The following is a 12,374-nucleotide window of genomic DNA, read 5'->3' as shown; positions in this document are numbered from 1 at the left end:
GACAGCAGCTATTGGGTGCTGTAAGCGGTCACGGTCCTCTGACAGCAGCTATTGGGTACTGTAAGCGGTCACGGTCCCAAACACTTTTCACAGGTCATGACTCATCTAATTCTCACAGCTGCTTTATACAGTGGGACGATTTTGCTCCATTTTGTGGATCAGGTCCTGAGAAACTAAATGGTTACATAGCCCACAGACTCAGTCTGAAAATGACAGAGCTTGGGTTTGAACCCACATATTTTGTGCTGAGCACCTAGTTTTCCTCCTGTGAAACAGAGAACTACTCTCCCCGAGCCACGTGGTTAGTGTGTGGGACAGGCATGGTGTCACATTCTCGGTGGCACAGGCAGTTTCTCTGAATGTGGAATCTCGTTCAGAAGTCATTTGTGTTCAAAGTCTGAGCAAGTTTCCCCAACAACATAAGGGGGAAGGAGAATCAGCCGGACAAGGAACCGAGACCAGTGCTGGATATGTAAAGGGTAAATATGCAAAAAATCTTTGCACCATGTGACAGGGCAGAGCGGTTCCGTCACCATTTTATCCTCTGAATCTACTGTGCACCCACCTCAACCTCCGCTGTGTCTGGAAGGTTCTGCACTAAATATGCCATTTGGACTTTCCTGACCTCTGCCTTCTGCTTAGACCCAGCCAAAGGGAGGCACCTCCTGGAGGGAGGGAGTAAACGAGTGAGGTTGGGGTGCTTGGTCCCCGGGATCACTCCTAGATTGATCACTGGCTGGCAAGGGTCATGTTCCCCGTTTCCAGCTCCGTCTTTGTTGAAGGCTTTCTCTTACCTCTCCAGTAGGTACAGACCTAGTTTTCCTTGCCTCTCTGCAGAGTCAAGCATGCTCAAGTTTTCTGCTAATGTCTCACACAGCTACGTTTCCCTTTCAGTTCCTTTCTCCCTGCCTTAACCTTGTAAATAACCTCTTTGGAAAATCCTGTTACTGCCCTTTCTGAGTGCTCCATTTCTTTCCTCTCAGGACTCTAATAAATTGAAAGAGAGTATAAGCAAAAAGAAAATAGAAAATTCTCGGTTTGATAACATGGTAAGAGAAAACAATATAGTATTACAATAGACATTTTCTGTATGTGGGGGTATAAATATCTGCATGCATTTGCTCAACTCATCCTTTCATTTGCTGTGTGAAGTGTCTTACTATGGGACTTCAGTTTTAAGCACCTCTTTGAGAACAAAGCGAGTTATACCCGCATGATGCTGAAGTTGACACTACATCTGTTCCTGCTTGGTGATAAATAGCCGCAGACTAAGGAGACATGGCGTAGAAGGTCAGAGTCACTAGAAAGTCTGGAAACTGTGTCTGATCCCATACGGTCATCTCTGGTGCCTGTAAGAAATGATGACCCTCAGCAGGTAGCACATTTGCCTCCCACAGTCACTCTCCCAGTGGCTAGAAGAACAAACCTCACCAAATGGTTACTGCAGCCCCAGATTCTACCCCATTCTCAAAGCAGGCATACCCAGCAGAGTCTGCTTCTCCCTGGTAAATACAGTCCTTACGGGAAGCCAGTCCAGTCCTCCTAACTTCTGATCCCAAGAGCTGAACTCAGGTGGATTCTGAGATGTAAAGTTCTAAGCAGCAGTGGCAACAGTGTGGAGGTGGGGTGTGTGTGTGTTTCTTTAAATAGTGAAATTGCCAGCCTCCTTTGGAGACTATCTGAGAGTCTGGTTGTAGCATTTTAGTGATAGTAATAGTAACAGTAGTAGATATAGTCATGACAATTGCAGATGCCACTTCTGTTGGAGGCTGTCAGCTGCTTACCAAGCATCCATTGTCTCTTTCCTGCCTGAAGAACTCCAGTTTTGCTGGAGATGGCAATGTATCCAAATGTCCCTGCTACTTTTTGTCAACTTGACACAAGGTAAAGCCGTCTGGGAAGAGGGAAGCTCAACTGAAGTAACACCTCCACCAGACTGGCCTGAAGGCAAGGGTGTGTGTGTGGTCTCATATTCTTGATTAATGATTGATGTTGATGTAGGAGGACTCATACCATGGTAGGAAGAGTTAACCCTGCCCAGGAGGGACTTGGTTGTATAAGAAAGCAGTCTAAGCAAGCCAGTAAGGCAAACAGCACTCACTCTTCCATGGTCTCTGCTTCAGTTCCAGTCTTGACTTTCCTTAGTGATAAACTATAATGTGGAAATGCAAGACATTTCCCTCCCCAAGGCGGTTTTGCTCATCTTAGCAACAGACAACCCTAATTGTAACACCAAGCAAGCATTGCACTTGTCAACTCTGTCCCATGCAAAGTGTTATGCCCTTGTTGGGCGGTGGTTGCACACACCTGTAATCTCAGCACTCAGGAGGCAGAGGCAGGTGGATCTCTTGAGTTTGAGGCCAGCCTGGTCTACAAGAGCTAGTTCCAGGACAGGCACCAAAGCTTCATAGAAACCTTGTCTCGAAAAAACAAACAAACAACAAACAAACAAACAAACAAACACAGCAAATTGTTATGCCCAGAACCATGAAGTCCCACAAAAAAACAACATGGAGACCGAGTCCTGTATGTAAAAGCAAAGGGCTTTTATTCTACACAAGTTTGCAAACTCGGACTCCATGTGTGTCCAGAGTATTGGAGTGATCAGAAAGCCTGGAGCTCAGTTAGGGCTGGGTTTTTACAGTTAGCAAAAGTGGGGGCTGACATTTGTTTGTGGTGTCCTGGAGAAAAGCAATGGATGTGTGCTGGCAGGTGATCCTATTTAAAATGGTTGGAGTGTTAGGAATTTCCTCCTTGTGTGCTGGGCTAAGGGACACCTTTTCTTGGGTGGAGCATGGGTGGTCTCAGTTTGTGGTCTTTCTCAGAACCAGACATTGCCTTAGGGCAAACTGGCGCAGGCCTACCTTCCCCCTGACTATAGAGCTTGTCTTGTCAGATGTGTACCAAGCTGTCCTGGGCAAGCTGCCCTGGGCCCTACACAAACAAGGTTACCCACCGCGGAACACATCTTTTTTTTTTTGGAACACATCTTTAATGATACTTCATGGAGCTTCAGGAGAGCATCTCATCAGCAGAAAAGGATGAACAAATGCTCACTATGTCCTCCTGGGTTCTTTGTCATTCCTCTTTTTCTTGTCTGGGATGAGGTCATGATGCCCACAGTGGAAAGGGAACAAATTTGCCAGTCTTAGGATGGTGAGAGAAACTTAGCACCAATGGCACCTTGTAGCCACCACACTATGTGAGCATAGTATACTTTGGGACTTTGTGAAGGATGAGACAAGGAACATTTGTTTGGTTGGGTACTGACAGCAGGGCTTGAGTTCTGGATCACTCACTTCTGGTCACTCCATAATACCCAATGTCAAAGCCCTTGTCCACATGCACATGACAAATTTGCGTGTGAATGGATGTTATTTTAGTAAGGAATTACTTATAATGCTATTTAATCATTTGAATTTAAATTTTAAAAGCATGTAGCCCATGCTCTCCCCAGTTCCTGGTGCTTCTTGGAACCACCTTCCAAATACCTTGCTATGGGGTGTTGTTCTTCTGATGAAGACACCTAAGGCTTTCACAGGGATCCAGATAAACCTCATGTCTAGGCTCTGCTATGGGACAGTCTGGGACAAAGTTCCACATGTTCAAAGATCAACTAATTAATACTAATCACTGAAAAATTTGAATTGGATTGTGATGTGTTGTGATTTCAAAATACTAGATGCTAGAGATATCACCAAGAAAGAATATTAGAACTCAGTATTTTTAGATTATTGACTACAATGTTGAAACAACATTCTGAATATATTGGCTTGTGTTAACTTCAGGCATTTACGCCAGCCTGCTCTAGGAGACATAGCAGCACATGTCATCAGAAGCAGCCAAGACATGACATTGTAGTTACTGTAGCCATCTTCCTATGCGCATGCCATATATCCCGTTACAAAGGGCAGACCCCTCCTGCCTCTCTCTCACTCTTTCCTTCTGCTCTCCCACAGAGGCAGCCACTGCACCTCCCCACAATAAACCTGCCAAGTGAGTTCAGGTGTGTGGTGTGACTGTGGCAGCCTCTTGGCTTCAACCCACCAAGGTTGCCCTCCTTTCCATCATGAAACCCACTTCGTTAACTTTTGCCTCTTTTCACACTGGTGACTTCTAGACAATTTAAAATGACACACATAGCTCAGATCAATCCCCCTCCCCCGTGGAATGGTGACGTTCTACTGATGTTTCATCTGTCCTGGCCTCATGGATGCTGGGCTAGGCACTTCACATTTATCTCGTGAGGATCATGAAGTAACTCTTTGTAGTGAGTGATACCACCTTCATTTTTCAAGAGACATCTGAAGAGACTGCTTTACCCCAAAGTCCCCAGCTGACTAGGTGGAGGCTGCTGGCAGTGTCTGGCTCTTAAGGTGATGACTTCAACCACTATGTGCTAGTGGTAACTCAGCTGTGCAAAGATCATTGAACTTTCTCCATTGAAATGGTGATTGATTGCGGACCAGTCTTCGGTGAATGTAGCTAGAAAGACCAAGTAAGACCCAACGAAAAGATAACATTAACTAGAAGAATCTGGGATACTCCTGCCTGCCAACTGTCATCAGAGGCAGAATGGGGTCAATTAAGGAGGCCCAGCCTCTCTCCTCCATTAACAACAAGCAGGGGTTTGGGTGTGTGTGTATCAACCTGGTATAAATCCAGGCAAAGTAGAGGTGACAGCTGAAATGTGTGGGTGAGTTAGCTATAAGTTGTTGAGAAACCAAAGAATACAATATTTGGCCACACATAGCTTGTCCTGAAATCACTGTCAAAAAGTCCACTTTTGTTCTGAAATGTTTTCCTTGGGAATTCTGTGCTCTTACCTGAATATACAACTTCAATTTTATGCCTGCTCTTTCCCATAGACATTTTTGGTAAGCTAATGTAATCTTGCTTTAACTACAGAAAAAGAACAACTGCAAGCTTGTATTCTTTTAAAAGTGTTTTATTTTTGATTATACGTATGTTTTTATCTGTGTTTTGGTATGTACATGAGTTCAGATGCCTGTGGAGGTCAGAGGAGGATGTCAGATGTCCTGTAACTGGAGCTATCGGTAGTCTTGGGGTCCCTAACTCAGGTGCTGGGAACAGGACTTAGATCTTCTACAAGAACCTCAAGTGTTCTTAACTGCTGAGCCATCTCTCCAACCCCCAACCCTGCTCTTTTTTTTCTTTTGTTCCTTTTTTCTTTTGGATTTTCAAGACTGGGTTGGAACTCACTTTGTATACCAGGCTGGCTTCAAATACACAGAGATATACCTGCCTTTCTGCCTCAGGCCTGTGCCACCACACCTGGCAAACACTCGTCTTCTTATATGATGTCTAATGTACTGGACTTTAAAAAGTTCATCTCCTTACCCATTAGCTGTTCAAGTGCAGATAATTTTATACTGCCCAAAGTACTTTATTTCTGATGATTTTACCACCCAGTGTGTGCCGTTTTGTTGTTAATACTCCCCCCACTCACAAGAAAATTACCTTCTAATGTAGACAGAATTGCTTTGTGTGTCTCTTTATATAGCCTGACGAGAAATAGTGGGCTGGGAGATGGACATGGAAGTTTTTACTACAGCGGCAATAATGTTTTACATTTCAGCCATGCTTTTCAAATCACAGCATCTTACACAGCACCAGAGTTGGTGATAACTTGGCGCATTCCTGCATCACATACCACCCTTTAGAACTTGTCTGAGGGATATGGGGTGGCTTTCACATCAAGGAAAAATAATAAAACACATTTCCACAATGGCTGGATCAGAGAACGCACTGCAATTTCCAGGGTCTTCTCTGCAAGTCTTTATTGGTCTCATCGGATCTCAGTAAAATAGGAAGAAAACAGCTGTTACTTCTACACTTTCCAGGCTTAGCAATAGAGACAGGAGGATTTGGAATCTGGAAAGAACGCCTAGGCAGGTCCTGATAGGGTTAAATATGGGGCTCCCTGTCCCCTTTTCCTGCCCGGCTTGTCTGCACACATCTGTCTGTCATAGAACTGACCCTGGACATGTTCATTCTTTTTCCTTTGTGTGCCTCCGTTTGAAGACAGGAAGGCTTCCCAGTCCTCTGGTTTTTCTGCTTTACTACGGATTGTTCCTTTTCTTCCTTTGTTCTGCTCTTTCCCGTGATTTTTCTTTTCCTTTTCTTAACCTCCTTTTCACTGCCTTCTTCCCCTTTCATTTTCTTCACATTAGAATCACAGTTCCTCTTTTTCCTTCTCGGGCTGACATTACAATCCTCCCTGGAGTTCTTTTTCAGTGGAGACCTGGCAAAACCAGAGTGACTCTCACACTTCTGCGGGCATGTGCTTCCAAATTTGGCCACGAGGGGGCGTGTGCGCAATATCTGTGGTGTCTTTCCTACTGGAAAAGAAGTCAGATGGCTTCTGCTGTAGTAAAAGGAAATGTGCAAGGGGACCTGGGCTTGCCATCTAACAGACAGAAAGGGGCTTTGCAAAGCATGTGGATGCAGAGTCAGCAGGCGAGCTGTCTCCAAGTATGTGTGGCTGGGATGGAAGACATGATTTTTCCTGTGTTTAGACTAGGTGGAATAGAGATGACAGATTGAGTTGTAAGTGCACACGTGCAAATGCCTGTGTGTGTGTACACTGACACACTCGCATGTGGCATGTGTATACTCACATGTATGCGTGTGCATATGAGTACATGTTTCCAATTCTCCTTCCAGTTTCTGGGCTATACCAACTTTCTTAGTCACACTATTTTAATCTGAACTTCCTGCTAGCTACCCTATGCACCGAGTATGTCCAACCTCAAAGTCACTCCTGATCTGAGGATTCCTGACTGCCAAGTTTTTCCTACCCTTCCAGGGCTGCATTCAGCCCTTTCAGTCATAGCCCCAGCTTTGGGAACCTGTTTTCTGTGGCAACAACTGGAGTCAGAGGCCACAGTGGCTCTCCTTGGTGTCTTTCGCTGTAACGGGCTGATGATAGGTTTCTAGGCGAGGCTGTGCCATCTTTTGGTGCCCTCCTTACATGACAAAGTCACTGTCTCAAAGATCTGAGTAGTAGTGGCGTGTTCCAGAACTGCTTTTTCAGGGGAATGTCCCCTGCATAAAAGACTGCTTGCAGGGAACTGACCACTTGACCAGATACTGGGGTAGGGAGATGAGCGGGCTCCAAGGACACAGAAGATGAAGACTCGGTGTGCTAAGTGCCAACAAGAGCATAAATAAGGGGTGCTTGTGGGGAGAGGAGGAAGAGCCAGAAAGCATTAACACCGTGCCTATGAACAGGTTAGTGAGGTTTGGCCCTGCACACTGGGCATCACCTGTGCCCTGTGCTTAGAGATTGTGAGTGCTGGTGCAAGACTGGTAGCTAGTGAGCAAAAAGAATTGGGGGGGGGCAGATTAAAACCTGATTTAGACATCTCTACCCAGGAGAGTGCAACATAAGGCTCACCCCTCTTAAACAAGTAGAGAAGTCTGGAGTGTGGGCAGCAATCCTTTCGTATAAGGAAACTGTCTCATAGACACAGAGCCTGTGATTGGTGCATGCGCTGATGGTGTCAGGCACCACAGCCATACCTGGCTCACGGGAGTTAATGTCAGCAACCAGGGCCATGTCCCCTGTCTCTCCTTAGGTGGAGATGGTGAATGACAGCCACCCCACCTGGCGGGGTTGCAGAGACTGGCTGTGCTTCCTCTGGAATGGTGGGTAAGGTCGGCTTGGGAAGTACTCCTTGCTTCTCAGGGGCTGGGAGGCAAGTCCCTGGCCTGGATCTGAGGAAAAGGCAGCCCCCCTCTTTCTTACATCAGCAGAGGGACTCCCAGAGAGGTGGACGGAAACTGTGGAGCCTTGGGCAAGGTCTGCAGCGGTATGGTGACTTTGCCATGAGGTGCCTTTGGAGAGGGCCCCTTTTGTTATGCTATGTCCTCTAAATCCAGAGCAGTCTCAGCACACAGTGTGTGCCTGGTGAGATCCAGAGTATTCTGGAAAGATCTCTGGCCTAGAAGCCCACCTGAATGTAATCACTGCCTGTAATGTTTGCATGAAAGCCGCAACTTTTCCCAAGACCTAAGACTTTTTTTTCTATACACCTTGAAAACTGGGGACTGCAGGATGGTGGGTTCATGAAGAACAGCAGAGTATACGGCAAGACATGGAGTGGAGGTGCCCCACAGTGGCTCTTATGGTCCATCCAGACTGGTGGGTGGGAACAATTTTCTGATCCTCTTACAGGAACATCAGTCTTCGTCCCTGGAGGATCGGACATGGGCAATCACAGTGCTGGGCACCTGCCTTCTTGGAAGGCTCTGTGAGGAGGAGGGTCCCGAGCAGACGCTCCAGCATCTCTGCCGTCAGCTTCGTGGTGCATAGTCCTCCTCCCCAGCTGCTGGCAGGGCATCTCTGCCAAATGCTCCAGAGAGGCTGGAACACAGACCTATCTCACACATCTCAAATCACTATCTGGGAAGGTGGGAGTGGGGGAGGTTTAGAACAGGAGGACCTGGGAGCTCAGGAGGACCTGGGAGCTCAGGAGGACCTGGGAGCTCAGGAGGACCTGGGAGCTCAGGAGGACCTGGGAGCTCAGGAGGACAGCATTGGGGCAGCTGGCAGAGTATGAAGTTATTCAGCCTGAGAGATAGCTTGTGAAGTAAATGGTAACGAGCGGAATCTTTGCTGCATGTTTCAAGAGGACTGTGTGTAAAGCTGCCTGGGTAGCCTGGCACGTAATAAAGGCTTAGCAAAGATAATTAGTAAATGCTTAATAAAGATAATCATCAGTGAAGGTTTAGACTACTACTGAGGCAGACGATGGAAGACACAGGTCAAGAAGCGCTCTTTCACCAGGCACTCACTCCCCTTCTTCCTTAGTGGGTCTGAGAAAACCACTGGAATTTGAATTGGTCCAGGGAGGAAAAAAAGACAAGCAAGAGGCAGGTGTTTCCACTTAGATGTAAAAGGAGAAAACTTTCCCTCAAGAACCCTGCACTACCCTGAGGGACTGCTGGCATTATCGAGATATTGGAGGCCCAGATGTGAGGTTTGGAGTTGGGGCACACGGCCTGAGCAGACCAGCTTGGGGCTCAGGGGCAGAAGTAGGGTCTACCATTTGGATTCCAGGCTACTCTGCTGGGGTTGTGCTCTGTGTCCAGCAGCGAGGACCACACAGATGGTGTCTGCCTGCTGCCTTTCAAAGCTTCTGTTTCAGAGAGTAGCCATGCAAGGCAGACGGCCACAGAACAGCCCGGCTTTCCTCTTGTGCTGGGTCCTTGTAAAAGAGCAAATCCTCTGAGCTCTCTATGAAATAACCTCTGTTCATCTCCCCTTGACAGATGAGGAAACTGAGACACAGGTGACTTAACTTTGCTAAAGGCCATAAACTAGTGACCATTTCATGTCACTGCCTCCTGACAGCTTTGACTACAGAGGGACACCGGGGACACTGTGGCAGGGGACTCTCGGGGCTGCACCTAACAAGGGATCAGGTGTTTGGAGGATTCCTTCAGCAACATTTGCCGGGGTCCTCCCCACATCCATCCTAGGCACCATGCGTTGGAGACCCCTCTCTCAGACAAAACTTGCTGTGCCCTAGGATAGTACTGGACTAATGAAAGGAGAGTGGCAATTTCGCGAATGGTTTCAAAACACAAAGAGAAGAAAACGAAGCCATTTGGTTTTTTTTGTTTTGTTTTGTTTTTTGCTTTTTTTTTTCCTGGGGAAGTCTTGAGGGTTGTAAAGGGACTATCCCGAGGTCAGGACTTGAGGTGGGGCTAAAGGAGAGTCTGAACAAGGACTCTGGAGTCTTTGGCCTGACGTAGGACTTTTATTCCACACACTTTAAGGGCTCTGCAAGGGGCTTGGGAGAGCATTTGCTGGGGTTTGGTTGGGCGGTTAGAAGGAGACATCACCACCCAAGTGCGGTGTGGTAGGTTCCCTCCTGGGGACAATTTTGAGAGACTAACTCATCCATGTCCAGGCACCAGCATGTTTATGGCTAAGGAGAAGTGCAACCCGGAGCAAGTCTTGGAAGACAAAGACAGTCTGAAGGACAGGCGCTTTTATGTAACCGACCTCTGCGCCAAGGGTCTCAGGAGACTGACGTTCCAAGCCGGCCCGGCGTTATTTTCGTACAAATACCAGCGGACAGCAAAGGAGACCTAAGTTAGACAAGTCCGCGGAGCTTCTGAGAATGAGGCACCTGGTCGCATCGCCTCTTCCCAGATCCGGGTCGGATGAACCCGGGGTCCCCAGGCTCTGCCCTTGCCCCTTCTCCCCCAGAACTGGTGACCTTGGGTGCGCCACTTGACCTGTGAGCCTCAGTTTCCCAGTCTGTGCACGTACAAGGCAATGGTGGACAGCTTAGAGATGCTTGCCGGGGAGCCCGGGGTGGAAGACCCGGGGCCTGGGCACCGGACGCCCCTCCACGATATGCCCGCCGCGGGGCCGCGCAGTCCTAGTGCCCCCACGAGGCGGCGCGCGCCGGGCGGTCAGCTCATCGCGCAGGCGCGGCGGGCGGGGCGGGGAGGGCGCTGGGCAAAGCGCGGAGGCTCAGAGCGCGCGGGGCGGCGCGCGGGGCGGGTCGCGGCAGAGCTCGGGCTTCCGAGCGGCTGGCAGGCGAGCCCGACCAGCGCTCCTCGGCTTCCCGGCCCTCTCCTTTCGCTCATCCCGTCGCCGTGCACTCCGCGGCCCGTAGCGCGGTGATCTGGGGCTCCACGGGGCCGGGCTGAGCGGCCGCCGCCCGCCCCGAGCCGCCGCCGCCGCCCGGCCGCCCGCCCGGCTTAGCCGCCGAGGCGCCTGGCGGGGTCCGCGCCGCCGGGGGCGGGCGGCTCGGGCTGCGGGGCGGCTGGCGCGCGCGCGCCGCGGGGCGGAGAAGCGGGCCCGGCGGCCGGCGAGCATGGAGGAGAAGTACCTGCCGGAGCTGATGGCGGAGAAAGACTCTCTGGACCCCTCCTTCACGCACGCCCTGCGCCTGGTGAACCGAGGTGAGCGCGCCGGCCGTTAACGGCACCCGCGCAGCTGGCTCCCGGGAGGAGGGAGGAGGCCGGGCATCTGCCCGGGACTAGAAGCGCAGCCGTGGGGACCCTGGGGGACCCAGGGGAAACTTCTGGGCGAAACACAGCGAGTGTCCAGGGTCCTGGGCCTGGACCGACACTGGACGAGACAAATGGACTGGGAGAATGGGGCGTCCCGGGACCTGGAGTGTTTGGGGTGTCCAAGGAGCTGGAAGAAGGCGCTGTGGGGAAATGGATGGGCTTGAGCGGATTGGCTGCGCAGGAGGTGAAGGGAACAGGTGCTTGGGTTGTTAGTGAAGTTTGGGGACCTTGGAAGAGGTTTAGGGTCAGACCTTCCAAACAAGAAAGAGGGGAGGACCCCGGCGGCCCCTAAGGAGGAGCCCAGCCCTTCTCCCACGTTCTTCTGTGTGTGCCCAGGCAGCCACGGGCTGGGCAGTTTGCCGTTCCTGGGGGCGGGCACTCATGCCAGGCTGGCAGTCAGGCGGCCCTTGGAGGACTCAGTTTGGGAGAGGAGGCCCGCCAGAGAGCCCGTTCTTGTTCGCCCTTTCTTCGAGACAAGCTGGGCGGGTGACCCTCATTGGTGGCAGGCTTGGGGTTGAGCACATTGCCAACGGAACCACCCGCCTGTGCCATTTTTCACACTCCTCCAACCAGCGCGGGTGGGAAAGGAGCCGGAAAGTGCCAAGGACAGGGACACTGGGGTTTATGGAGGCACGCCTACCCAGAACAGTATTCTTCAGGCTTACTTCTCCTTTGGCTTCCTGAATCATCTGCTGGGATGGAAGGTAAATGAAGCCCGTCTTCCCCGGATCTGTCTTCTATACCCGGGTCCAGCATATGTGTTTCAGAGGAAGGTGGGCAAGGGAACCTCCGGCCTTCTTTTTATTTCTTCTTCCTTTTTTCCTTTTTCTATTTTCAGGGACAGGACAGAGACATTATCTTGCCAGATAATGTAACTATTTTATGAATCGCTCTGTGCAGTGTGTGCTTCCTAGTTAGGGGTGTGCTTCTCTCAATGCTGGCCCTTACTCTTATTGTTGAGAGAGAAAGATGAGGCAGACATATTCTGTTTGTGTGTAGATTCCTGTGTTTTAGAGCCACGACCTCTGCTACTTGCCTGTTGTAGACAGTTGGTTGTCGCCTAGTGGGCTTGTTGGAGAGACTTACCGTCTCCACGAATTTAAGCTTCTTTTGAATTGTTGAACAGAAATACGTTTACAAGCCTCTCCCATTAATGGCATGCTTATTTTGATTTTTTTTTAATCTAACAGGCTTGTGAAAGAGTGAGCATTCACTCCTAAATTAGAGAAAAAGAATTTAAGTTTTACTGCCTGGTCCTTCTGAACAGTTTTGTAGTTAGATTCCTGCCGTTAGGTTTGTACTCCACTCTTTTATGA

General features: G+C 49.6%; 1 protein-coding gene across 4 annotated transcripts in view; it reads left to right on the top strand.

Moving 5' to 3' along the window:
* The first annotated feature begins 10,502 nt into the window (after positions 1 to 10,502).
* Positions 10,503 to 12,374, top strand: part of Khdrbs3 (KH RNA binding domain containing, signal transduction associated 3) — a 138,932-nt gene continuing 137,060 nt past the window's right edge. The window contains exon 1 of one of the 4 annotated variants that reach the window (XM_075960876.1): positions 10,503 to 10,947. In XM_075960876.1, coding sequence (XP_075816991.1) covers positions 10,860 to 10,947 — 88 coding nt within the window. In that variant the 5' untranslated portion in view covers positions 10,503 to 10,859. Of the gene's footprint in view, positions 10,948 to 10,971; positions 11,763 to 12,374 lie in introns of those variants that run through there. The other 3 variants (XR_012909630.1, XM_075960874.1, XM_075960875.1) reach the window with 3 other exon arrangements.

Source organism: Microtus pennsylvanicus, chromosome 2 (assembly GCF_037038515.1).
Source record: "Microtus pennsylvanicus isolate mMicPen1 chromosome 2, mMicPen1.hap1, whole genome shotgun sequence".
NCBI classification, from domain to species: Eukaryota; Metazoa; Chordata; class Mammalia; order Rodentia; family Cricetidae; genus Microtus; species Microtus pennsylvanicus.
This window is presented reverse-complemented; position numbering and strand designations above follow the sequence as displayed.